The sequence below is a fragment of the Macrobrachium rosenbergii genome, chromosome 39, assembly GCF_040412425.1.
Source record: "Macrobrachium rosenbergii isolate ZJJX-2024 chromosome 39, ASM4041242v1, whole genome shotgun sequence".
In the NCBI taxonomy this organism is placed as follows: domain Eukaryota; kingdom Metazoa; phylum Arthropoda; class Malacostraca; order Decapoda; family Palaemonidae; genus Macrobrachium; species Macrobrachium rosenbergii.
In genome coordinates, this window is record NC_089779.1 from 871,155 (window position 1) to 898,807 (window position 27,653).

General features: G+C 37.2%; 1 protein-coding gene across 2 annotated transcripts in view; it reads left to right on the forward strand.

Moving 5' to 3' along the window:
- LOC136825628 (dynamin-binding protein-like) overlaps window positions 1-27,653 on the forward strand; it is a 61,113-nt gene that overhangs the window by 13,781 nt on the left and 19,679 nt on the right. For both annotated transcript variants that reach the window (XM_067082224.1, XM_067082223.1), the window contains 11 exons: window positions 2,234-4,338; window positions 7,522-7,629; window positions 7,807-7,958; window positions 8,446-8,613; window positions 11,147-11,314; window positions 12,080-12,201; window positions 19,487-19,623; window positions 20,255-20,385; window positions 20,531-20,767; window positions 20,994-21,155; window positions 25,899-26,081. In XM_067082224.1, the coding sequence (XP_066938325.1) occupies window positions 2,234-4,338; window positions 7,522-7,629; window positions 7,807-7,958; window positions 8,446-8,613; window positions 11,147-11,314; window positions 12,080-12,201; window positions 19,487-19,623; window positions 20,255-20,385; window positions 20,531-20,767; window positions 20,994-21,155; window positions 25,899-26,081 (3,673 nt within the window). The remainder of the gene's footprint in view (window positions 1-2,233; window positions 4,339-7,521; window positions 7,630-7,806; window positions 7,959-8,445; window positions 8,614-11,146; window positions 11,315-12,079; window positions 12,202-19,486; window positions 19,624-20,254; window positions 20,386-20,530; window positions 20,768-20,993; window positions 21,156-25,898; window positions 26,082-27,653) is intronic.

Here is a 27,653-nt window from a genome sequence, read left to right on the forward strand (position 1 = left end):
CGTGCATAGTTCTGAGTATGTTGTCACCAATGTTATTTCCATTATTGTTTTCATATGCTTCACTGTATTTTTTACTGCAATATGTAAATGAATGGTAGCAACTTTAGACTCAGCTCAGCTCAGTCAGTGGGCATCTCAGGGAGATCAGTATTGTTATTGACTTGATGGGGGAATGTCTTGCTCCTCTCATGGTCTTTTTACTTATTTGCTCATAAATATACCCAGGGATTGCTGTTGGTTTTAGTTCTTATCTTTTATGATATGATGTCAGTTATAATTGTAATTTTTTTAAGAAATATTAGACAAAACATGTATAAATCCAAAAAAAGTTAATGCATCTCCCGATCTCAGTAAATTTATGTAAATATTTTACAAAAAATATACTCAGAATTTGATACTGATTTTAGTTATCTGTTATGATATTGTGTGAGTTGTAGTTAAAATTTTACAAAATAAAGTCAAATAAATTATTAGAAAAACATGTATAACTTGGTAAAATTTATGAGTGTTCTGTAAAAGAGACCCCACAGAGGGTTGTAAATAGTCACTTTCAACGTCCTGTGGAAGGTAGGGAAAATTAAGAAATTTTTTTTCTTACACCACGTGCATTTGCATATCTTCGCTTTCCATTGATGTGTTTTTTCTTAAATTGGCCAACCTTAAAGTTTACCCAGTATGGGGGCGTGCATGATACAGGCAGTCCCCGGTTAACGGCGGGCTCGGTTAACAGCGATCCGGTTTTATGGGGCTTGTCTAGCGATGAAAATCGGCAATTTTCGGCGCCGAAAATCGCCGATTTCCACTTATCGACGCTGATACATACCTAACAGAGGCGCTGATAACCGAAAATCTGCGTTTTTCGGCGGCGATAACCCCTGAAAATTGCCGAAAAGGCACATAAATCACCGATTTTCGGTTAGCGGCAATTTTCGGTTATCATCACACCCTCAGAAACGGAACCCCGCCGATAACCGGGGGCTGCCTGTATATGGTTAGCCTGTCCCTTAAGGGTTAAGTATGCAGAATCTTGTTTGAAAACAGTAAAGCCCATAGTCCACTACTAGTAGCGGGCAAAGTCTTTTCCATAACCGAAGAAAGCGCAGTCTTTTAATCTCTGTTTTGAATCCCTTATTTTAATAATTTGGGGAGCATGAAGGTACATATATTGTATAGGAGTGTACCTTTGTATCATAAAGGTATTTATTTTTAGTGACTGTCATTGTATAGGTCTTTTGGACCCAGGCACAGGGGTCCCTGCATGCCGCTTCTGTTTCATTCTGGCTGAATTGAAGCCCTTTTCTCTGCAAGGCTGCTCTCCGCTACACACACATGAGAACCTTGCTCCCTGAATGGAATCCAAATTCTGGCTGCAGTAGGATCCAGAAAAGATTCCAGATGAAGTAAGAATGTTTTGGGTTTCATGCAGGAAACTTTAGCTCGATTGGCTGAGCGGGCTTTGTCTCGCTGCACTACCCACCTTCCTCTTCTCAATGTGGGAATCAGCTATCTTTAACAGTAGGTAAGATTCATCCCAAATAAAATTTATTTTTTGGATGCATAGCTACTGTTAAAGAAGACCCCACCCAGCCTCTCCACAACTTAGTGGGCTGTCAAGGAGAATTCTGACAGAGCTAAAACATTCGAAATGCACCTCGTGGAGAACGGGTGTACAAGACAGTCATATGGGCAGCTATTCAGTCTTTTGTTTGAATGCCGACTTGCCTATAGGCGCGGAGATATAAGCTATACAGTAAACCCCCCGTATTCGCGTTCTCATGGTTCGCGGACTCACGCATTCGCAGGTTTCTCAGTGGAACATATCTAGCCATTTTTCGCGGAAAATTCGCCCATTCGCGGTATTTTTCACTGAGAAATATTCACTAATTACTGTATTTTCATATAATTTTCATGAATAAATGCACTTTTGTGATAAAACTTAAAATACCCAGGTTTTTCTTGGTTTAAGCTATCAAAATGGGCAGTTCTAAGTGTTTTTAGAGGGGTTTTAAGCATTCTCGGATTTGACCTATTCGCGGGTGGGTTGTGGGATGCATCCCTCACGAATACGGGGGGTTCACTGTAGTTAACAGTAGGTGAGTATCCAAATAATAAATTTTATGAAAATTTATATGTAATAATCAAATAACTAACACTGTTAGCATATATTTATTGCTGAAGTTTGCAAATGAAATCTTCATATGGTTAATTTCCACTGCATTGATTTTCTTTACAGAGGGGAGAGCAATGGATCTACTGGAATATTTCCCTGTGACTTTGTTGATATTATTGAGACTTCGAATGTGCCTTCATCATCTGCCCTCTCACAGCAAGCCCCAGCTTCAGACTGTATCCCTGTTGATAATTACCAAGACCCAGGCAGTGATTTTCTAACAGACAGGCCTGGAACCACTGTAGCGTCCACTGAAGTACCTTATGAAGTCAATGCTGGCCAGTTAATGTCTAATGGTAGTGATGCCGACTCTAGTTCTATTACCGCAATTATAGAGCCCATTTCCTCTGACCCTCCTGTCACTCTGTCCAGAACTTCCACTCACTGGAAGACCATTGATGCCAGTGACGATATGGATTTGCTTGATGATGATTATTTTAGGCAGAATATGCCTGGTGTGTTCTCCTCTGGTTCTAACAAAAATGCCACAAGGAGCCTGTGTGATCCCCAGTTAATTATCCCTCCTTTCAGCCAAGAAAGTGCCTCAGATTCTTTCAATAACTTGAAACCAAGATATGAAGATGTTTCAGGCTCCTTTACAGCTGATGTGAACAGAGCAAATATTCAGTCTGATGAGCCATCAAATACATTATACAGATATGAGAACATAAATGAAGACAGTGTTATGAAGACCAAGTCTGACCAGTATGAGAGTGCTCCAGATGCTGATTTGAATGGTTTTGGTCATGTTCAGCAAATGAGTGCCTTAGCGAATATCCAAGATGGTGGATGTGAAAATCTGCTCAATTCCTTATCTAAGGAAGTAGAGGACTATTTTTCACAGAACATGTTAAACAATAATGAAGACAAAGTAACTAATAACAACAATGTTCACAACAACCTGATTAAACAATATAGCACAATGTCATCGCCAGGCTACAATGAGGACAATACTGGGATTGAACCATATGGCAAAGCAATCTTTTCATTCAAGGCGCAGTATCCTAATGAACTGACTTTCAAAAAGGGAGATATCATACATCTTCTGAAACACATAGACTCTCACTGGACTCTGGGGCGCCTTGGAAATTGTAAGGGAATATTTCCCACATCTTATGTAGACATAATTGTGAATTGCCTTCATAATGAGGAGGAAATGTTTTTAGCTAGAGCTGATACTGTAGCACAGCCATATTTAGGTTATGCTAAAGCAGAATATAGTTTTGAAGGAGTTCAAGCTGGTGATGTGACAATGTCAAAAGGAGATATTTTGAAAGTGATAAAATTTGTTGATGATAATTGGGTTATAGTTGAAAATTTGAATGGTTCAAAAGGTATGTGTCCCCAGAATTATCTCTCAATGCTGTTTGAGTTAACTTCACAACCACAGGAGACCAGTTTCCAAATACCAGATGCATCGTCAGAGGAATGTTGTAAGAGAGAATCACGGCAGCTTACGCAAAACACCACCCCTTCCTCTCGGTCAAGAAGTGCCTCCCCATACAACGTGGCGGGAAGTAGGAGGTCTTATAATAAGGATGATTTTGGAAGTATCAAACAACAGGAAGTGGAATCAGTTCTTGCAAAGAATATAGCCTCTCTAGATACTGCATGTAAGAGTACACACACTGATAAAAGAGCCAGTGAAAGTGTGTTTACTGAGAGAGAAGTATCAGAACTTATGACAAAATCTGAAATTGGACCTCCAGTCATACCACCTAGAGTGTCAAGGTCTTTGTCAGGTGGTGCTGGACCTGCCAGTACAGCTTCGGATGCCAGCAAGTCTGAAGAATGTAATTCTGTAGCAGATAAGAAACCAGCTGTAGCTCCTAGAACTAAAAATATCCCACCAGTGCCACCCAGAGTTAGTGTTGGGAAAGTTCATTCTGTGAAGACAGTATCAAAAGATAAACAGGAAATTACCAGTAGTGAAACTTCCACTTCAAAGTCTGTACAACCTAAACCTCTTGCTGAGCCAATTTATTCCAAAGTTCAGAAGCCCCAGTCAGGCAAGAAATTATCATCTAATAAACTCCAATTACGGTTATCAAGGAGGGACACGGCTTCTGGAAGTGGTCAGTTGATTCGTGGTGATAGTGCAAGCAGCGCTTCATTTCCAGATGATGTGTCTGATGTCTCATTAAATAACGAAGGAACATATCCATCTGGTATGTAACCTAAGAGTGTGTTCAGCCTTAGATTTTAAACATTATGGTTGCTATAAGTATGATAAAGGTGTAGATTTTGTGAAGTGAACTGTTAAGTATACAATTCCAGAGGACTTTTTCTGTATCTAACATTAACTACATTGGAGGTCAGTCACTTCTTACAGTATAGTATTTGTGATGAATTTTACATACAGTACTGTTAAAAGATAGCTTTATCTTTATGCCAGCAGATGAGTCAGCATTCAGATAAAAAGATTGCTTGTCTGACTCGCTTGACTGTTTAGTTCACCTGTTCTCCACCAGGTGTGTTTTGAATGCATTAGCTCTTACCAGATTTTAATGCCACCGCACTGGGTGGTTGCCGCTATTTTACTGATTTGGCTGATAGCTGTTTTCATGGTATTGTAACTGTGCCTTGTTCTTTAGGTTATCTTCCCTAGGAAGCAAAGTCAGGAATATCAAGCTTTGTAGATGATTACTTATTTTCGTTGGCAACTCTTTCGATGGGATTCTGAGGGCCAAGGATCTGTTGCAATGTTCAGGCTTTTCCATCAGAGAGATGAGTTGACACTTCTTTTTTTTTTCTTGAAGAATTTTAGCCCTTAAGAAAGCTTCCTGCCAGGCAGTGGCTTTCACAGTCGGGACACATGGCTTTACTGGAGAATTTGTGAGAATAGCAAGGGTCAGGAGGCAGCTAATTCATTTTTACGTGGAGAGACGTGCAACAGGAAGTCTCTTCCAGACTTGAATTTAGTCTTGGTCTCTATAAAACTTCAAGAGATGTTAGTGTGGTGGGGATTTTTTCTAGCTGCACTGCTCATCATCTTATTCTCAATGTGGGAGTCAGCTACTTTAACAGTAGGTAAAGAGTCATCCCAAATATGAATTTTCATAAAAAAAAATTCGTTATTTGGATACTTACTGTTAAAGTTGACCCATCCCAGCCTCCCCACAGCTTAGTGGGTCGCCGTGAAGAATTCTGACGAGCTAAAACATTCAAAACAACCTGGTAGAGAACAGATGAACTAGACAGTCATCCAGGTTAGCCAAGCGATCCTTTTCTTTTATTTGATTCTCAATTTGCCTGCTGGTATGAAGATATAGCTATCTTTTATCATGAAAATTTATTTTGATATAAGTAACTTAGCAAGAAATTACATTGCTACTAGTTTCACTCGCTCGGCAGCTAAAAATTTCGAAATTTGTGGGGTGCGCTATTTTGCTTGGCTAGGTGACTAACCCCGCCCACTTTCAGGGTAAGAGAGAGACAACTAGCAGAAGTATTCAGTTTGTTTCTGTCTGATAATGGCTGTACACCAGCTTTTAGCAACAGCTCTGATTTTGGAATTCATCTTTACTATTGATTTCTCATCATGTTTGGTGAAGTAATCTTGCTTTGATAGCCTTCCAGCATTGTTAGGTAGAGTTAGACTCTCTTTTTCCTTTACAGTATTGTGACTGATTAATTCGACTTGTACCTTGTTTACTGATTTTGACATTAGTTGACTGGTCGAACGGTCACCTTTATGATTTTCCCCCCCTTTCAGTATGGTAAGACAGGTGATCAACAAATTCCAGACTCATCAAAATCTGTCAGTGATCCTAGTTGCTCCTTTTTGGCCGACAAAGGAATGGCTCCCGGACCTTCTTGACCTCCTCGCAGACTTTCCGAGGCTGCTACCTCAAAAACCTCATCTGCTAAAACAACTCCACTTCTGGATAGTCTACTCTGGCCCTGACAGGCTACAGACTATCAGGAAACTTCTTAGAAAGAAGGGTTTTCAAGATCAGCTTCGCAAGCTATTGCTCAATGCAGGCGGCAGTCCTCTGATAGGGTATATCAGGCTAAGTGGACAATTTTTAGAGACTGGTGCAGAAAGCCCAGAGTGTCATCTTCTCAGACACCTATAGCCGAAATAGCAGGCTTTCTGCTATGTCTTAAGACCAGTAGAAATCTGTCATCCTCGACGATCAAGAGTTATAGGGCCGTGTTAAGCTCTGTCTTCAGACACAGGGGAGTGGACCTTTCCTCTAACCAGGATTTATCAGATCTAATTAGATCGCTTGACACCACGAGACAGGAGGTAGCAGTAGTGCCATGGAACCTGGACGTGGTTCTTAAATGCTTGTCTGGACCCCGATTTGAGCCTATGCATTCGATTTCCCTGAGAGGTCTAACTAGCAAGACCCTTTTCCTAGTTGCTCTAGCAACTGCAAAATGAATCATTGAGGTCCGTACAATAGACAAAAGAGTGGGCTTCTCCCAAGGAAATGCTGTCTGTTCCTTCTCTTTGGGATTTCTAGCCAAGAATGAGTCCATTTTCAAACCGTGGCCTCGTTCCTTTGCAGTTAAAAGTTTGTCTGAAATTGTAGGCCCAAATGAGGAAGAGAGGGTATTGTGTCATGTAAGAGCTCCAAGGTTTTGCCTTCACAGAACAAAGAAAATTCGTGGGCCTTCAAACGCTTTATGGTGTTCTGTTAAGAATCCTTCTCGCCCACTTTCGAAGAATGCCTTGGCATTCTTCCGTAGAGACCTCATCTTGGAAGCCCATTCTTCGATTGAAGATGAGCTTATCCATTGTGTAAAGTGAAGGCTCATAAAAGTGGGCAGGGTTAGTCACCTAGCCAAACAAAATAGCTCGACCCTCAAATTTCAAAATTTTTAGCTGCCGAGCGAGTGAAACTAGTAGCAATGTAATTACTTGGCAAGTATATATAAAACTTGATTTTACCATAAAAATGTCATATTTATATAACTTTGATCATTTCTCACTTGTTTAACTATATTGTATTGCAACAATTTGATCATTTCTCACTTGTTTAACTATATTGTATTGCAACAAAATATTTTTTAAAGTTTGCTAGGATAATTATTGTTGTTGAAATGTTGTTGACAGTTTTGGCTACTGGAATGTGACATAATTTTCACAAAGCAGCAAAAATATTTTTGTGCTCCGGTCATTTTTTAAACTGCAGTGTTTGAGACAAATTCAGTGTTCCAATTAGAGTCAAGAATTTTGTAATGGGTCAGTGTTATGAGTTGAAAGACAGAGTGAAGTAAAAGTTGATTCCATTTTATTTACTTTATTTTTACTGTATAAAAATTAAGTTGGAGCAGAATTCTTATGATGATTTATTGAAGTCTAGCTCTTACAAGATCCACCTTATTGGTTTCTCAAACAGAAACTCAGAATGGGAACACCTCTCCTGCTATATTGCCACAAAGACCAGCCCCTCCACCTCCTCCAAAGCTTGAAGAGAGTGAAGAATATTATTCCTTGCCACCTCAAGGTATGGTATAAAATATAATATACTCTTTACAAGGACAGCTCATGATTGTTTGAAGGACATTGATATATTAACTTTAGTAATTTTCATTTATCTTTTCTTATTTTTTGTTAACTATAAATTTTCAATTCAGATGAAAAGAATCATATTGCTTATAGGAATATTATTTCTTGTCCTTAGTTGAAAGTGATATCACTCAGACTTCAGTTAAAGCGTTGCATACGGACAGTCCAGCTTCCCAGGCCACCGCATCTGGTAATACTGAAGACGATGATAATGGCCGATACGAAACAGTTGAAGAAGAAGCCGTCAAAAGTGAAGAGGATGCTAAGGTGTGTGGGTTTTGTAAACTTGTAGGAAGCTGTTCACTCAGCTTTGTTGCACTTGATACGCAGGTACTTCAAATTTGCGTCAGTTCCTGTGATGCCAGGTTTATTGTTTAGTGGTAATTATAGCCAATTAATTTTACATGTCACCAAACTTTTTTGTTAGTTTCGATATACTATATTTTTATATTTATCCACTTTGTAACCACTTTTAAGTTTTAAGGTCCTTATACAGAACAGCCACTTAAAACGTGATCATTTTGAAATTTTTCAATATTAGTTGTGTGCATTCCTGTAAAACATAGTGTAAATAGACATTTCTTATTGTAACCAATAATATTTTCAAAACCTAAATAAAGTATTATGATGGCACTGTCATAGTTTCTCTCTGAACTTTTTGTTTAGGATAGTGTCAGTCTGGAAAGAAGTAAATTGTGTTTTTATATTAGATAATGGACCGAGACAAAATATTTCAGTATCTTTCCTTTTACAGGTCAAACCAAGAGTGGATATGCGTCGGGAGTTGATGCAAGAAATTGTAACGACAGAGCATGAATATATTCATGATCTTGAGGCACTCATGCAGGTCATACGTTTAGCCCCGTCACAAAAAGAATCACAGTCTGTGGACTTGGACGCCCTTATGGGAAATATCTCTCAGGTAATAGTTATTTTTACCCTACAGTTAAATAAAAAGTCATATTTTTTCCTTACAGCAGAATTTTTGATAATTGATTTTCAGATTTGATGTAGCAGTGTTCATTCACTATGCAAACGTGATTTACTGAAGCTACACAAGTTTGAATGATATGATGTGTGAATATTGCTATCAGTAACTCATTTCTGGTGAATTTTGCTTAGAGTCAAGTCTTCCTATCAGGGGAATATTCGTTAGTGGGTGAACCCTTTTGTTCACCAATACACTATTACAGTATTACTGCATTGGGTACTGTATAATGTGGAAGTGTTGGTGATGCTTCAGTATTTGGAACCCTTCATCTCTTCATTTCCTTTTTTTTGGGTAAAGTTATATATATAATATATACAGGCAGTCCCCGGTTTACGACGGGGGTTCCGTTTTACGCCGTCAGAAACCAAAATCGTTGTAAACCGAAAATCGTCAAAAATTGTCAAAAATCCTAAGAAAACCTTACTTTTAATGCTTTGGGTGCATTGAAAATGATGTAAACTGCATTTTTATTGAGTTTAAAAAAAAAAAAAACTCCAAATTTTGATTATTCTGCCGTTTTGGAGCCACGTTGTTAACTAGATTTTCGGCATCGGTAAGAGGTTTATCAGCATCGGTAAGTGGCTGATTGGCATCAGTAAGTGGTTTATCAGTGCCGACAAGTAGTTAATGGTGCCGATAAAAGTTTATGTTCCAGGGTTACGACGCCGAACTCCCTGGAACATGCTTATATAAACCGGGAAATAATTTCTGGTGAATATATTTGAAAAGCCGTCAGAACCTCAGAACGCCGTAAGCAGGACCTGTTGTAAACCGGGACCGCCTGTATATGTATATCTATCTATCTATGAGCGGTCCCTGGTTAACGGCGGAGGTCCCATTCCCAGCTGAGTGCTGCTAACCAAAAATCGCCGATAATTATGGTAATAAATGGCATTTACAATGTCGAAAACGTCAATAAACTGCTTATCGGCACCATTAACTACATGTCGGCACTGATAAACCACTTACTGATGCCAATCAGCCACTTACCGATGCTGATAAACCTCTTACCGATGCTGAAAATTGCTTACCTTCGCAGAAAATCTAGTTAACAACGTGGTTAGCTAAGCGCTGTTAAGCTGGAATGCCATTAACCGATGCCGCCTATAAGTGAGGGCTGCCTGTATATATGTGTGTGTGTGTGTGTGTGTATATGTATATGCCAGCATAACTCTAAAACACAATGAGGAATTTCAACTAAACTTGGTATACATATGACTTAGTATCTTGAAAAGAATACTGTGGTGGTGAGACATCACTATCACCAAGGGACACCAAAGGGGGTTGGGGGTGGGAAGGGCTTCCCTGAATTGGGGCTGGTTCTGCCTGTAGACTTAGTAACTTAATAAACTCTATGAATTTATCATACCTCATTTTGGTATACATATGACTTACTATCTGGATAAAAATACCATGGGGTGGGTAAGATGTAACTGGCACCAAAGGGGGGGGGTGGGAATGGGTGACATAAAATAACTGAAAACGACAGATGTTAACATTTAATCCATAGATTTTGGGGTCGCTGAGACGAGTGGTGACACTCCCGATGCCCTTTAGGTCCAAGTTCAACCCTGATAGGAAGGGGAGTGAGAATTAAAAATAAAATGTCAAAAATGACAGATATTAGCGCCTAATCCCAGAGTTTTCAAGGACGCTTGAGATGGATAGTAACACTCCCATGCCCTTCAAGTCCAAGTTCAGTCCCGGTAGGAAAGGGTGAAATATAAAATGTCAAAAATGCTGGGAATGTAATTGAAGCAACTATCTTAACAGGAGAGAGAGAGAGAGAGAGAGAGAGAGAGAGAGAGAGAGAGAGAGAGAGAGAGAGAGAGAGAGAGAGAGAGAGAGAGAGAGAGAGAGAAGGACAGGAAGTCAGAGAGAGAGAGTAGCGGGGTTATTAGGGAGGAGAAAGAGGGAAAGAGTGAGAGAGAGAGAGAGAGAGAGAGAGAGAGAGAAAGAGGAAGTGAGAGAATACAGTAAATCCCCCATATTCGCGGTCTCACGATTCACGGTCTCACGATTCCTGGATTTCTCTCTGGAATGTATATACACATTATTCGTGGAAAATCTGTCCATTTGTGGTATTTTTCACTGAAAAATTCACTAATTACTGTATTTCCATGTCATTGAGATAATTTGTTATGTGGTGAGAAGGGAAGAGAAGCGGTAGTCAGAAAAGCAGTTAACAAAGCAGAGGAAAATCAGTAGTAAGGTACTAAGAAGGGCCGTAATTAGACAAAAGTGCACACGACAAAAGAGAATGGAGAACATTCATTCCATTTTTCATCTTGTAAAGGAAAAACCTAAGACAACAATGGCATTGTGATGATGTCTACTCTTTTGACTAGTAGTTGTACGTTTTTTCTTGTGGTTGGTACAGTTATAAGTAAATGAGAGGTTCATGTTTATGAGTCTAAAATTGATTGTAAGTACCTTAATGATTTTTTATTTTATCTTTCTGTAGGTTGTAAGTGTTGCAAAAAGCTGCTCTCATCTCGATAGTGTTATGTATGAAACTGATGAGAATCTACAAATAGGTCGAGTCTTCCTACTCTGTGCCCCTGATCTCTGTGATGTCTACAAAATCTACTGCTCAAACCACAATGTTGCAGCAGAGCCTTTGCTTAGGAAGGTATGTTGAGTTTTATTTCATTCTGAAGGTTTTCTCATGTTTGTTTAATGGCTAATGCTGAAGTGTTCATGTGTATACAGAATAGGGATTTAGATTTTTTATTGTTTGCTTGTGAAAATTGTTTGAGTGATTATTTAAAGTAAAGAGTGCTACATAATATTTAGAGGCTCATTAAATCACCAGCCCCAACTGGGATTAAGCTGAGAAGTGTTACATAATATTGACTCTATGTTTTATTTAGGTAGGTAGTTCTTGCATGTGTAATATAATACTCCATATGGAGAATGGTTTTATGAATGCATGGATAGCATCAGAAAAATTTGAAGGGTAGGGTTTTTAATGCTTATCACTCCTAGAGTTAACCTTCCATAAAGTTTTAGGCTGTCACCAGAGTTTTATTTTCTCATAAATGTCCTGTTTAACTTTAATGATATTGTTTAGGTGTTGTTGATTTTCTGCCTGAATGTGTATCTCAGCAATAAGTTCATGGCGATGAGATAATGAAGTACCTTGTCACTGTTTGGCGTTGGAGATTATTTTTGAAATGTTTTTTTTGAAATAGGGTAACAGGGAATTTTATATAAAAAATTATTTCTCTCTCTCTCTCTCTCTCTCTCTCTCTCTCTCTCTCTCTCAGTAGGGAAGGAGAAGCCTTCACAGTCTGGTGATATTTAAGGAGAGAAAAAAATAGGTTATCCTTATAAAGTAATGGTTGCCATGTATGATAAGATGGCTCATTTCTGTTTTGTTTATTCTTATTTTTAGTATGCACAAGAAGCAGAACCTGCAGCCCTTCTTCAGTGGGTATTGAACGAACTTGTGCAGCACAAGATTCAGCTGATGGATATGAGATCAGTTCTCATAAAACCTGTGCAGAGGGTGCTAAAGTATGTATACACAGTATTTTCAGTATTTTATTAATGATCATACACGAGGTACTAAATTAGCGTATCTAATATTCTAATATCAGTACAGTATCGTATTATAAAATACAGAAATAACGAATTTGCATCCAACAGTATTGTATGTATTCTCATATTACTATCGTATTATAAGATACAACCATAGCGATCAATATTTTGGTTTGAAATCAGCTGAGGGAAATTAACACAAGGAAGTTTATTTCGCTTTATTCAACTCAATTCAGTCTTGCTTCTAGTTAGCGTAAATGAATCTCTAGATACTCTGTTTATATGAGACAAGATTATTTTTCATTATATGAAGTGTTTTTAAATCAAAAGGTGACTTAAATGTCCCATTGTGAGTGAAATTTAGTTATTTTTTTCGTTAATAGATGGCATTGGGGGCATGTTTTCATGTAAAAAAAATCAGCAGCTTCCATTCACTATTTTCATTTGATCTCATTATATGAGTTTTACTTATTTATCAGCATGAAAACAGTAAAATGTGTTCTTTCATGCCCAGTAGATTGATTAAAATAATTTTCTCTCCAGTTTTACTTATGGTCGAGTTTGATGGCGACATGATGCACGATAATTTATAGTCATTAGCAGCTGGAACATTGTTTTCTCTGTTTCAGCTACAACTTGCAGCTTAAATTTAGCAGCATATTTCTTGCCCACCTTTTTCTCCATAGCAAATAAGGGTATACATAATGTAAAAATATATTCTTCTTAACGCCATTTGTAACATAACTACAGTAATTTTTTACTATCGTACGATGGTTGAAATGCAAGCAAAACAGATGTTGTTATCCGATTTGGTTGTTCATAGCAAAACAGCTGTTTCTTGTTTGGTTGTTTATGGCTGTATGCGTTTATGCAGCGGGTGTAATGTTAGTGACGATACTTTTATCATTCTCTTTTACTTTTTTTTTAACTTATTTGATGAGAAGGTGGGATAGATAAAGAGATGGAGGAAAAGAGGTTAGTCTATTATAATTTGGTCTCTCAGGAAAGGAACTTGCATGATACATGAGATACACGATAAAATAAAATGTGAGGGTCGCATGATACGCAAGACTGCGCATTACACGAGTACATACGGTATATACTGTACAGGTGAAGACGTACAGAGAAATAATAAGTTGTAAAAATATATGTGAGCAATAACTATGAACGAGAGAGAGAGAGAGAGAGAGAGAGAGAGAGAGAGAGAGAGTAACTGTACTGCCTTTGTGTCATATTTATGTACAAAAATATAAATAGTACAAGTTTTCCTTACTGATTTTACACTTAAAAGCATGAAAACTTAAAAATTACTTCAAAATTAAACAAACACTCTGCTGGGGTATCATCTCTGAAAAGTGAAGTAATCTTTGCAAATGGGTATCACATCTTGTAAAAGTACTTTAACTGTATGTGCTGCAATTACCTTTGTATCATATTTACAATGCATGGACAAAAGTAAAAATAATTTTTTTTCATACAGATTTTACATAAATGTGTATGAAAATTTATAAATTACTTAAAAATTAAAGATAAACACTTCTGCAGGGTTTTCAAGGATTTTGCAAATGTTGCTCGCCTGTGAAAAATTATGTGATGCCAATTAGTTAGGTTCAGGAAAAGTTCATGTGTCTGAATTCGTGACAACTTGAAGCGTGAAGATCGAGATATTACTATACACTATGCCTCCCTTTTTTATGCTTCACATTTCATTCGCGCTTTATTTGTTGCAGATTTTGTGGAACACTTTTATTCACATGTCTGTGGGGGAATTTTTCACAAATTTGCAAATTTTTCATAGAGCAATATTGACTAATTACTGTATTTTCATTGTATTTTCATGACTAAATACTGTATAGTTTTATGATAACAAATGATTTACTAATTTTCAGATGTTAACATAAATGCAAACACAGCAGAATATCAATAAAATGTTTAATACAAATTAAATAAATCTGTAATACAAATCAAACTTGTTAAGCTCATCCTGGCGCCCACCCTGGAATGACAGGTGGGTCCCAGAATGAGGTTGACAAGCTTACAATCTCTCTCTCTCTCTCTCTCTCTCTCTCTCTCTCTCTCTCTCTCTCTCTCTCTCTCTCTCTCTCTCCAAACACAGTAAAATATCTATAAAATTTTACAGTAGTACAAATTAAATAAATCCTTAATATAAATCGTAAACTTGTTGAGCTCATTCTAGGACCCACCTCGGAATGATAGGAGGCCCCAGAATGAGCTTAACAAGTTTACGACGTCTCTGTCTCTCTTTTAAGGGTAATGTAAGACATTTTGAAATTATATTACTGTACTGTACAGTACAAGTGTTTTTGATCTGATAGCTCATACTGTACAGTATCTGAAATATTCGCTAATTATTTTAATTTTATTTTCCAGTTTGCTTTTATTGAAATGCAAAAACTTGTACAGTAATTATGCATGGCTCAGTGGTAACGCTCAACTGGAGTTGCTGGGTAAGTGCTGTGTCGAGGATCGCGATCCGGCATTACCAATCCATTTATCACTTATAAATTCCCCTTCAGTGGATAATTCTCCATCGGAGATATTCTGAGGTAGTGTGAATTTGATATTAAGCAACATTTGTAGCTTCATGATTGTATATAAATCACGGCGTGATAAAAAATTTCATAATAAGAGCTGCGTGTTCCAAACGTACCAATGAACTACCATGGCGGAGGTGGGTTAACGCCGAGGCTAAGTACAATTTTCCTGCTCGCAACGGGTAAAATAAGTACAGAAAACTCGACATTAACTTATACCTCTCTTAATAGCTCAGTGGTAACGTTGACTGGAGTTGCCGGGTAAGTGCTGTGTTGAGGGATCGCGACCCGGCAGTACCAATCCATTTATCACTTATAAATTCCCCTTCGGTGATAATTCTCCATCGGAGATATTCCCGAGGTAGCGTGAATTTGATATTAACCCTTTCATATCTGTATAGTTATCACATCACTGAGGGCACATGAGCCCGATGTGTCTGGGAGCCGACAGTGCAAAAATAATTATTTGAAAATTCAGCAAAATATAAATTTTATGCCAACAACGTTCATTTTGCTGTCCTTTTTTTCTAAATGTTTATATTTTATGGTGGAATAGTCAGAATAAGAGTCCCAGCCCTCTAAATAAATAAAAAAATGTGAGTTATTGCACGAAAAAAAAAATCTTTATTTATTTTCATATTTTCGTTCAGAACCCAAAAACTATGAATGTCAGGTGAATGAATTATTTTTATGAGAAAGCCAACAAAATTCTCTAAATATCGACATATAAAAGAATGGAAAACGAATAAGTCCAGCTGGTGAAAAAATTGATAGAAAAAGGGGAAGAAACAGAGCGCTCTGCCCGGCCTATGGTGAGAATTATCGCTAGAAAAAGATTTTTTGAAGAGCCCTATCTCGGTTATTTTTCATAGAAATTACTTTGTAAATATACGAAAATGTAGAGGAAAAGTTGAAGAATAATGTGAGAGTCAAGAAAATGGCTTTGGTAACGACAACAGTTTCATTTTTGACGTTATAAATTGATTGAAACGAAAAAAATGTTACCGTTGTCAACATTATCGTTCGTAGCTCAAAAGCTATAACAGTTAGGCGAATGGATTATTTTTTTTTGAGAAAGCCAACAAAATTCTCTAAATATTGATATATAAAACAATGAAAAACAAATAAGTTCAGTTGGTGAAAAATTTATAGAAAAGAGGGTAAGAAACAGAGCAATTTGCCCAGGTATGGTGAGAATTATCGCTAGAAAAAAGTTTTTTTTGAAGAGCCCTATCTCGGTTATTTTTCATAGAAATTACTTTGTAAATATACGAAAATGTAGAGGAAAAGTTGTAGAATAAAGTGAGAGTCAAGAAAAATGGCTTTGGTAACGGCAACAGTTTCATTTTGACGTTATAATTTGATTGAAACGAAAAAAAATGTTACCGTTGTCAACATTATCGTTCGTAGCTCAAAAGCTATAACAGTTAGGCGAATGAATAATTTTTTATGAGAAAGCCAATAAAATTCCCTAAATATTGACATATAAAAAATGGAAAACAAATAAGTCCAGTTGGTGAAAAATTGATAGAAAAGAGGGTGAGAAACAGAGCGCTCTGCCCGCCTATGGTGAGAATTATCGCAAGAAAATTTTTTTTTGAAGAGCCCTATCTCGGTTATTTTTCATAGAAATTACTTTGTAAATATACGAAAAGTAGAGGAAAAGTTGAAGAATAAAGGGAAAGTCAAGAAAAATGGCTTTGGTAACGGCAACAGTTTCATTTTGACGTTATAATTGATCGAAACGAAAAAATGTTACCGTTGTCAACATTATTGTTCGTAGCTCAAAAACTATAACAGTTAGGCTTAATGAATTATTTTTATGAGAAAGCCAAGAAAATTCTCTAAATATCGACATATAAAAAAATGAAAAACGAATAAGTCCAGTTGGTGAAAAAATTGATAGAAAAGTGGGTAAGAAACAGAGCGCGCCAGGCATAAGGTGAGAATTATCGCTAGACATTTTTTTGAAGAGCCCTACTCGGATTTTTTCATAGAAATTACTTTGTAAATATACAAAAATGTAGAGGAAAAGGTTGAGGAATAAAGTGAGAGTCAAGAAAAATGGCTTTGGTAACAGCAACAGTTTCATTTTGACGTTATAATCTGTTGAAACAAACAAAAAATGTTACCGTTGTCAACATTATCGTTCGTAGCTCAAAAGCTATAACAGTTGGGTGAATGAATTATTTTTTTATGAGAAAGCCAACAAAAATTCTCTAAATATCGATATATATGATAATGAAAAATGAGATTCAGAGCCCTGCCTAAAATCCAGACATCTCTTATGTGATGCACTAACAAATTTCCGCTAGTTTTACCGTAAAAACTTTGCGAAAGCATGTTGAAACTGTTTCGATTGACGCTGTATGTAAACAGCCACACGTGTTTACCCAGCCTCAGACGCATGGTCTCTGACAGAAGTGTGGCCTGTCAGGCCTGCGTGGGTGCGATCAGCTGATGTCATTGTGAGAATTTTACTACGCCATGGATTTGCCCATGCGCAGTAGAGGAACTAAAAATTTATAGAAAATAGAGGATACCAAACAGAGTGTTTCCAATAATGTAATCCTAAATTTTATAAAAAAATGTAAGATATGAGAGAGAAACGTGGGTAGGATCAGCTGATTTCATTGTGGGAAATTTACTATGCCAGGAATTGCGATGCGCAGTATAGGCACTGCTTGCCTGGCGTGATCGATGCCTGAGTTACACGGTCCAAGGGTATGCTTTAGCCTATGGAAACCACCAACTGTCCGAAAATAAAAATTTACCCCTACCACACGTGCGAAAAATGTCGGTAAATTTTTACGTACAATTACGTCAGTCAGACAAGAAGGGGGTAGGGGTTATTGCGTAATATGACGTCAATTGGGCAGGAAAGGGTTAAGTGACATTTTAGCTTCACGATTATATATATACGTATATATACATATATATGTATATGTGTATATATATATATATATATATATATATATATATATATATATATATATATATATATATATATATATATATATATATATATATATATATATATATATATATATATATATATATATATATATATATATATATATATATATATATATATATATATATATATATATATATATATATATATGTGTGTGTGTGTGTGTGTGTGTGTGTGTGTGTGTGTGTGTGTGTGTATGTGTGTGTGTGTGTGTGTGTGTGTGTGTGTGTGTCATGCTTTCATATTTGTCTTGTTTTATGTGATGATTAGTTCTTTTTGTTATGTTTCTCTACCACCTTCTGTTATGCTTTTATTTGTTGCCCATGTAAAGAAGTTTATTATTTCCTTTAGTTGCTTTATCATTTCTGTCTTTGAGTCTCAGGAGGTTTAGGAAGACACAGTGCAGCTATCTTACTTCATTAACACACTAGTAAAAATAACACTGTACATATACAAGTGAAATATATATACAAGTTAAGTAGTATGAATACAAATCGAAGTGTGAATCAAAGTGTGAGCCTTGTTTTCTTGAATCATCTAACCCACAACTGGTGAGGCCCACGACCTCACTCTTCTAAGGCTCTCTCTCTTCTGCTACTATCTGCTGTTCTCTGCTTCTCTGCTTCTCTGCTTCTCTTCCTTCCCTTTTGAAGGATTTTCAAAATGGAATGCCCCTCCTAAAATAGGCAGGCAACAGCTTCTGTCCAGCCCCTTGGTAGATGCCTAATTGGTTGAAGACTTATCTAAGGACTTCCTCTCTGGGTGTAATTAGACGAATTAACCCCTCCTTAGTAGGTGGGACTAATTACGTCACCGGAAATCTAAGATTTCTGGCTAGAGTTGCAAGGTAAGCTACGCAGGTGAAGCGTTTATGGCATTTTTTAACGATTGCGCTGTTGATTAATCTTCGCCAATGCCATGCCAATGTTTGATTACGTAGTCACGATACTTCTGCTTCAATCCTCGTTCCTTCAACGATTTCAGTAGATTATACTCGCGCCCTGCTGGCCATAACACATCTTGTTTTTCTATGCTCTCTCTCTCTCTCTCTCTCTCTCTCTCTCTCTCTCTCTCTCTCTCTCTCTCTCTCTCTCTCTCTCTCTCTCTCTCTCTCTACTATTCATCAGTTTGTCACTGGTTCTCTTCTCAGTTGTTTTTCTCTCTGTTATATTTACATTATTCATATATCATTATATCGTATATATACAGGCAGTCCCTGGTTTACGGCGGGTCCGGCTTACAATGTTCCGTGGTTACGATGCTTTTCAAATATATTCATCAGAAATTATTTCCTGGTTTATGACGCATGTTCCGGGGTTACAACACTTACGAACCCGATCCAACGGAAGAAATATGGCTCCAAAACGGCAGAATAATCAAAATGTGGAGGTTTTTTTTTATGGAAAACTCAATAAAAATGCAGTTTACATCGTTTTCAATGCATCTAAAGCATTAAAAGTAAGGTTTTCTTTGGATTTTTGATGAATTTCGACGATTTTTCGATTTACAACGATTTTCGGTTTACGATGCAGCATAAGAACGGAACCCGCGTCGTAAACCGGGGAAGTGTAGTTTGGTCATGGTGGAACACAACCCAGTTGTATACTCAGAGCTAATTATAGAAATTGTCAGTGCATTAATGATATGTTTATTTAAAATGATGTTTTGCGTAGTAAATGTTGTCTTGTTCTATAGAGTATCCAGTCTTGCACAAACTGTATTACAATTTCAGGTATCCGCTGTTTCTTGATCGTTTGGTGAGCCAGACTCCTCCAGGACATGCTGATTTTCAAGATTTAGTTGAAGCAAAGACCAAGATGGCCAATGTGGCCAAAGAAATAAATGAATATACAAAAAGGCTGGATCTAAGTAAGAAAGTATTTGGAATTCTACTTTTTTATGACATTACTTGGTAAAGTTTTTGTATGAAATGGTGTGAATTCAATTTGAGTACTGTGCAGTATTTGAAATTTAGATGTTTCTATTTTGAAAGCTCATTTTCAAAACTGTATTATGTGTGCGTGTGTGTGTGTGTGTGGTAACTTTCTTGTCTTTCCCTGCTTGGATGAAATTAAATAATCCTAGTTTGCATTTTTTTGTTTCCAGTAAATTGTCTGTTTTCAAATTACCTCTTGTGATTGTAATGCATTTTCTCAGATTTTTTGCAGCATTATTTTAATGCTAAGCTCAGTGACCAGATCGAACAGTTTGTTTTTGTAAAGAGAAAGGTGTTTAATACTTTATTAAGTGTAAAATGTTAAAGGAAAATTAAAATGACTCTTTGTTGATTTTTATCGACATTTTTAATTTTGGCTAAAGTAACCTATATGAAAAGATGGCTTCAAAGGGGTATGAAACTATTTTAAAAACTTATGATATAACTTTCCTAATTTTTTCTTTAGCTAGCCTTTAGAACTCCTAATTTTTTCTTCAGCTAGCCTTTAGAACCTTATTCACAGTTTGTTCAGTGGATTAATTGAAGTTTTGCTTTACATTTTAGTCAACAAATACCGAGGTGCTGTTGATCAGTCCATCCAGAGCAAAATGCAGAGAGTCAGCATGCACTCTGTTGCCAAGAAATCAGCAAGACTTTCTGCTATTGTTTCTGAGAAACTTGGCATTATGACCACGGTAATATATATATATATACCACTTGTGTTTTATTGCAAAGATTTTTTTATGCAGACATGACATTGATTTTTTAACAAGTGTTATTAACAGTATGTGTTTGTATGGTATACTGATGGGTATTTTAGTATTTTTTACCTGCCTTCAGACAAAAGATCCAGATTTTGACGAGGAAGAGACGAAGTTCCGTTGCGTCCAAAGAGCAGCTTTGGCATTAGTCCAGGATGCAGGCATTGTTCTTCAGGTGATCAGAGCGAGACATAGGACTGAATTGGAAATTTCTAAAGCCTTAGTTGCAACATTAATTGAGGGTTCAAGAACACCAGCAATAGAAGCAGTTCTGCAAACTACATTGGACACGTGCAATAGGTTACTGCATATGTTTGTAAGTTGTGTCTCAGTATTTTGTTTGCTAAAAGACTACTTTAGTACTGTGGTACATATCCTTTATGATTTACTTTTGTTGTTGTAAATGTGTCTGTTTTGAGTGGAGCAAATCAGAGTTTTTTTCTCTCATCTTAGTGATAAATTTGTTTCAAGGTTTAGTATGGCTGAACACATGGTTATTAATCACAGATACTTGAGCTTACACCTTCTGTTTTATCATGCAGGAAAATTTCATAAGCAAGAGAATCACATACCCTGCAAGTCAGCTAGTATCGTTGTGTGAAGTGCCTGAACGTCTTATAGTGAAGAGGTATCACAAGCTATTAGATTTTGACAATGCACAATACAAGTTAGACCGAAATAAGGACCCGGCCAGAACACGAATAGTAAGTTATACCTACGTGTTGGTTATACACCAGTTTAATGTTTATTTTTAAGTCCCTGAAGCCATAAGGTCTTCACATGTTATGTAGCTTCTTTAAGACTTTGTTACTTGAATTTAGGTATTTTGCTCCACTTGACACCGTAGAGAATGATCTCCTAGGCAGAAATGAATTTGGTGTGTTGACTGTGGGTAGCATAAAATTTGCATGACTGTAATTGCAGAATTGTGGTATTTAAACTGAATTATGTCTTGCAATTTTGAAATCATTCCTTGAGATTGGCAACCAAAGTACTTTGTTATATCTATTTTATTTTGATCCTCCAGAATGTTCCAAGGCTATACCCCAATGCTTTGGCAAAATAGACTATATTGCAATCAAACTGCAATATACCAGAATTTTGCAATCAGATCAATGATTAACTTGAAGTATTGCATTTTACTTACTTTACCTGAACATTTAAACTTAATAATATAAAAAATAAATACACAAGGTCTTGATTTTTGGTAATCAATTATTGCTATTAAATAATGTTCATTACCAAGAAAAGAGCTTGTCCATGCAAATTACTAGTTCACTAATTTATGTCTGATCATTTTCAAGGCCTTAAGAACCAAGTGGCTTATATCATAGCTGATTGAACAAGCAGACATTGGTCAGATGATGGCTAAGACCTCTTCCAATTAGGGGCATTCTCATTTCACCCAACCAGTGTTCCTTCCTTGATTTGGTAGCTCGAGAAGCAGACCCATGTGTTTGCCTCCCTGATTTAATTTAATATACTCTCTTTTGTTATTGTTATTTGGTCTGTGTCTATTTTTCACTGTCGTCAGAATCCAGTCAGTATGTCTGTCGTTAACAGAGAACAGCGAGTGATTTATCAACAGATTTGCTTTTATCATGTATAATTAGTCATTTAAATAGTAGGACCAATAAGATTTATGTTAATATAAGGAACTTGTTTCATTGGAAACCCACAATAGCAGCTCATATATGTGGCGCATGAAGAAAATGGTAGACAGGTAGTTGCATACATGTACGCATGTGCTTGCACCCTGGGATCCTCAGGTACTCAACATTCAGCCAATCTCTGTGTATGCCATGGAGTTAGGTACATAGGAGTTGAGTGATTTTCACTCACTCAAGTGATTGGAATTGTACATTCCCTGTTACTTTATGAATGAGTCACAGAAGAACTTCACTTTTGGTGCTTGCTGGAACTGGGAGTCTTTTGCTTATGGGAGTTGTTACTCATCTCCCTACTCTGCCACCCTGAGTTGGGGGAACTTATACCTCTTGGTAATTGGCATTGAATTGTAAAAAGTTGCAAGAAAATATATCTGTGGGATAGCACCTTTATTAAAGTTTAGATGTACTCTGTGGCTGGATAGGTGCAAAATGTTTTAATTCATGAAGAAAAGTTAAGAATGTTCTCAAGCTCGGCTAAGAAAAGAATTCATATATTAATACATTTGATTTAAGAGACAGGTATTTGATTCATTTAGATACAATTCATTCTTGCAAAATTACATACTACATCGGTAGTGTGATGACAACTTCACAGTTTTTTGCCAAGAAATGAATTTTTGCCCACTAACGTAAATACACTGACATGTTTAAATTAAAATTATCCTGAATTTCTTCATAGCCGAGATCACATTGTTTACAACAGATTTTCCACATTACAGTGACTGGTAATGAGGAAAATGATTGGAATTTGTTCCATCAAGATCAGTCATAAAGAGAAGTATCTTATGCTATTAACTTGCCAAAAAAAATGTTTTACAAGAAAAGATTTTTATAAATCTATTAATTATAATTAGCCTTTACTTTGTGTGTAATGGATCCAGTCACATCAACCTGAATATTTGAAGGAAGAGCAGTTCTGCAGCACACCAGCTCACAGTCCACTGTCTGCTAACCAGGACCTCTTATTCTTCCTTATCAACCCTATCTGGAAGAGTGAGGAGAAGAGAGGAGGACCACTGAAAATTATGAATATGGGTTTTACTAAAAACTTGTCTGTAATGTGAAACCTAGCAACCACTTAACCTTATTATTTGTAAATCAGATCCCAGCTTCACCAACCTGAAGAGTCGAAAGAAGAAAAATTCTGCCTTACTTACCTAGCCGACAGTGTGCAACCCACCGCCTAAATCTCTCATTCTGTGTAGCTCCGACTGCATTGAATGCAGTGTTTCTCAGTCTCTATATTAAATTCTTTGGCTTATTTTGCTGTTTCATCCATTTCTTTATTACATACCTTTTGAGTTCACTTTTCTGTAGTTGTCACTTGTCCTTGTTGTGACTTTGCTTGGGACAGAGTTAGTCTTCTTCCTGGCACATCACTGAGTATGTACTGCTTCGTTTGTTATTAATGAACATTTTGTGCCTGTGGGAATACAAACCATTACATTTTATATAGGAATATTCCTCAGCACACACTAGAAACAGTTGTTGAAATTTGATAACAAGGTGGTTAATTGAAGGTGGGTGGAAACCCCCGACTCAAATTTTGGTAAACCAGCACTTTTTCTTTGCCAGCAGTCATATCAGGACATCTTGCTGCACTTTTACAGACTATTAGGTTGAAGCTGTTTTCTACTATCTTCTGTATGTGTTCATTGAGGAATATGCAGACAGGTCCCTTCACTGTAAGAGAGATTTAGCAAGAAGCAGAGGAAGGCCAAAAACCATCCAGTGATGTCCTTGTGAGGGAATACTCTGCCCTTGACACTACCTGATCTCTTTGGTTCCTTCCTCCCGGACTGCCACAACCCCTCTCCTTGCCTCTTCTCAATTTCCTCTGGCACAGTTGAAGGGAATTACATACTTTCTTCTTGTGATGACTCAGGTGTACCGCCTATCCAAGCTTATTCAGCTGCTCAAGCTGCTGCAATACTAGAAAATGTGGTTTTCTCTGGGCATTGCAAAAAGCCTATCCTTCACTGCCTTTGTGGACCACTTGACTGTTTAATTGTCCTCTGTTCCAGGTACTGTTGCCATCCCCACTAAGAAGCTGAATTCCCCCTGTTGAGCTTCCTGTAGTGGTTGTTTTACTTGTGGGGGATAACCCCCTTATTATCAAACACAAGTCATACTCCAAACTTCATCTGCTGCAACCGCTGTAGCTAATGTTATCTAGCAGCTCCTGCAAGAGAGAGGCTTTGCTCACAGCAGATGTCCAGGTGCCTCTGAGGTCCTCAGCTAGTGTGCCAGAGAAAATAGGCCTTCTGCGATTGGTTTCGTAGATGGAGTCCCCGCAGTCAGAGCTGTTGTTCAGCAGGTTGCAGACATCCTCATTTACTTTCATTGAGATAAGTTCCTCTTATTCCCTGTGGTGAAAGGCTGTCGCTCTGTCTTGAGCCATGTCTTCCAGCTGAAGGGCATGGATCTCTCTTCCTCTGTAGAGATCTCCATGCTAATGACGATCTACAAACAGTTTAGCACCCAGTTTGCTAGCCGGGGTCCTCTGGAGTGTGATTTGACTTTTTGGAGTGCCAACTCAGGCACCATATGAACTCTTGGGGGAGGTTTTGGACCGAGATCTCACTTTCAAGACTTTCGCTAGCCTTAAGGCCATTTCACACCGGATGCGATGCTACGTAGCCTTGCTAGCTATACTCGCTATGCTTGTGTTCACACCGAAAGCTATGAATATCTGCAAACAGTTCATGCAAGTAAGTAAGTATCTGTTGTTAATCTGTTCATCTTTACTACTACTGTATATTTAAAGTTAGTCTATATTCTAATCTATGAAATAATTTGTATTCTTTGGAAATTTGCTTTTCCCATTTGAAAGTGTTCCTGTTTAATAATAATAAAACTTGACCATGCGGTACTGGAAATAAAATTTTACTTCGAGTAAATTTGCTTGGGTATACTTTATACCTCCGTGTTAATATAACACTGACAGTATATTTAGATTTAAGCCATGAGGTGGGAACATCTGCTGTGAGACCCAAGTGCTCATGTGCCAGGCGAGCTACATCCACAAAAATTGCGCGCCAGGCAATCTTGGAAGCTATGAACGCTATGTCGCAGGCATAGGTAGCATAGCTTTTCACCCATTGGGAACGGCCTCACTTGAAAAAATGCCAGCAATTAAAAGCCATGTGCTGTAGCATGGCTACCATAGCGTGGCACACTTAGCGTTGCATCCGGTGTGAAATGACCTCTAGCCTTGGTGAAGCATGTTTTTTTTCATCTTGTCAGACACTTGGAGGGTTGGGACTTGTTCATTTCTGAATTTGTGGCAGAAATTCAGGTCTTAACAGTTCCTGTGAGATTTGAGAGCTTTACTTTTCCTTCCCTCTTGGATGAGATACTTTCATTCCCAGTGCAAGTTTTGTGGCTATGAATCTTGGCGTTCTGTAATCAAACCTTTTCAAAATTTTGCTCTGTACTAAGTGGAAAATTTTGTTACCAGTAATCCATCATTCTTTCTGCTCCATTCAGTCTGTTTCTACCTGCACACTAGCTCCTTCATGGTTCAGTTTGTTACTAAGGTAACAGAGTGCTCTACCTCTCCCAGTGTCGCTGTCATCACTGACCACTTTATCCCATGATAAGAGGCTGCTCAACTCTTTGTCCATCCTTAGCTGATCATTAAAGCATAAGTAAAAATAACAATTTTTATGTATAGATCATACAAAATCTAATTTTAGAAAAAAGTTAATATTTGTAAGTACACTGAAATGAGGCACTTACATACGATAACCTTCGCTTGCCTTTAAATCTTTGCAGTTGGAAGAGGAGCTTTCCCAGGCCAAAGGAACTTATGAAGCTCTTAACACCCAGTTAATGATGGAATTACCAGTACTCACAAGTGCTGGTACAGAGATGCTCACTCTGTCAACTCGTTCACTAGTAGCAGCAAGGATGTATTTACAAGGCCATTTAGCTAAGCTTTACCTCCAGCTTGCTCAGGTATGTACTTTTAAGTATTTTATATTGGATTTTATTGTTATTCTTTATTCTAATAGTAGCTAATGTGTTATGTAGAGTGTGATAGAAATTAATTAGATGGAAGATTATATAGTTATAAACCTCGATAATTCAGTGAAACACTTGTGATAATTTTGATACATGCTTCACGCTTCTGTAAAGGACACTTTACTTCTGTAACCTGTCTTTTAGAAGTGTAGGCACAGTTGCTATAACATATATTTTTTATAGTGTAGTCGCTTGTTTCGTCCTCAAGGAGTTACCCCTCCATGGTGTGCCAATACTCCATGGTGACTAGACTAATATCAAAGAAATATCTCTCAGCCTGCTCTTGTAGCTGGGTACTGTGTCGTAATGAAAATACTATGACATGTGATAGAGTATAATGGACTCAAAGACAAGAGGGCATTTTCCCTTATCTTCAGCAAAGCTGAACCCAGTTTTCCAACGTCAAAACTTATGAGAAGCGACTATTGTATGTGTGTGTCCGCCATCTTGTTTTCGACCAGGCAGGTAAAAGACCAGGAACCATTACCCTCTTCTAGCCAACAAAGTGCGTATGGCAAGTCAGTGCTTCTCACAAAATCACTTCGATTCTAAATTTTTTCATCACCGAGGATCATGGAAACATCTAAACTTGAAAGTTAAATGTTTATTTTTAAGCTCCAGTTAAAAATTAAATTAAACTGTGGAACAGGTGTCAATTTGCGTATGAAAGCCAGAGTCTGGCCTTTGTTTTCCGAGCACATGGTCAGCTCTTTCTCATGATTTCTGCTCAAGATTTTTGTTTTTATATGTGAAAAAATGCAAGATCTGAAGAATTGGTCATTCTGTTTATTATTAATTTAGATAATCCTTTCAGACAACAATGTCTACAGTAGCCTAGGCATTAGCCTACATAAAATTGTAGCCTAACTATAAGTTTAAATATTAATAAGTTGCTGGTTTTATATAGCCTATACATGCAAGTGTGATCTTCAATAATCTGGATTAGGTAATACCCTGTACTAGGCTAAGAAAGAACAAATAAGCCTATGGTTACATATAAACAGTATTCTAGGATCTTAAAAAATAACCTAGTTTTTTATGACTCAGTAGTCTGTCTGCAAGGCTACACACTGGTAAGGTCTTACGTAGTGATGTAAACCTAGAGCAGGTAATAGCCTAACCACATTAAGTAGGAATCCCCTTTTTAAGAGAATATTCTGCTGTTAGCTTAGAAACAACTTGGCTGAGTATCAGATAAAGGGTAGTCTCGGTTATGTAAAAGAGAAAATCAGATTATAAGGGGGTTATTTTTTTATAGCCCTATATCCTTAGGTTTTAAATAAACCTAGAATAAGAAGTGGCTTAGAATAGGTTAAGCTAGAACCCTCTAAGAAATCCCCTATGCTTAGCTTAACATAGATTATACTAGAAGGATTAACCTAAGCCATATATATATATATATATATATATATATATATATATGTGTGTGTGTGTGTGTGTGTGCATATATATATATATATATATATATATATATATATATATATATATATATATATATATATATAT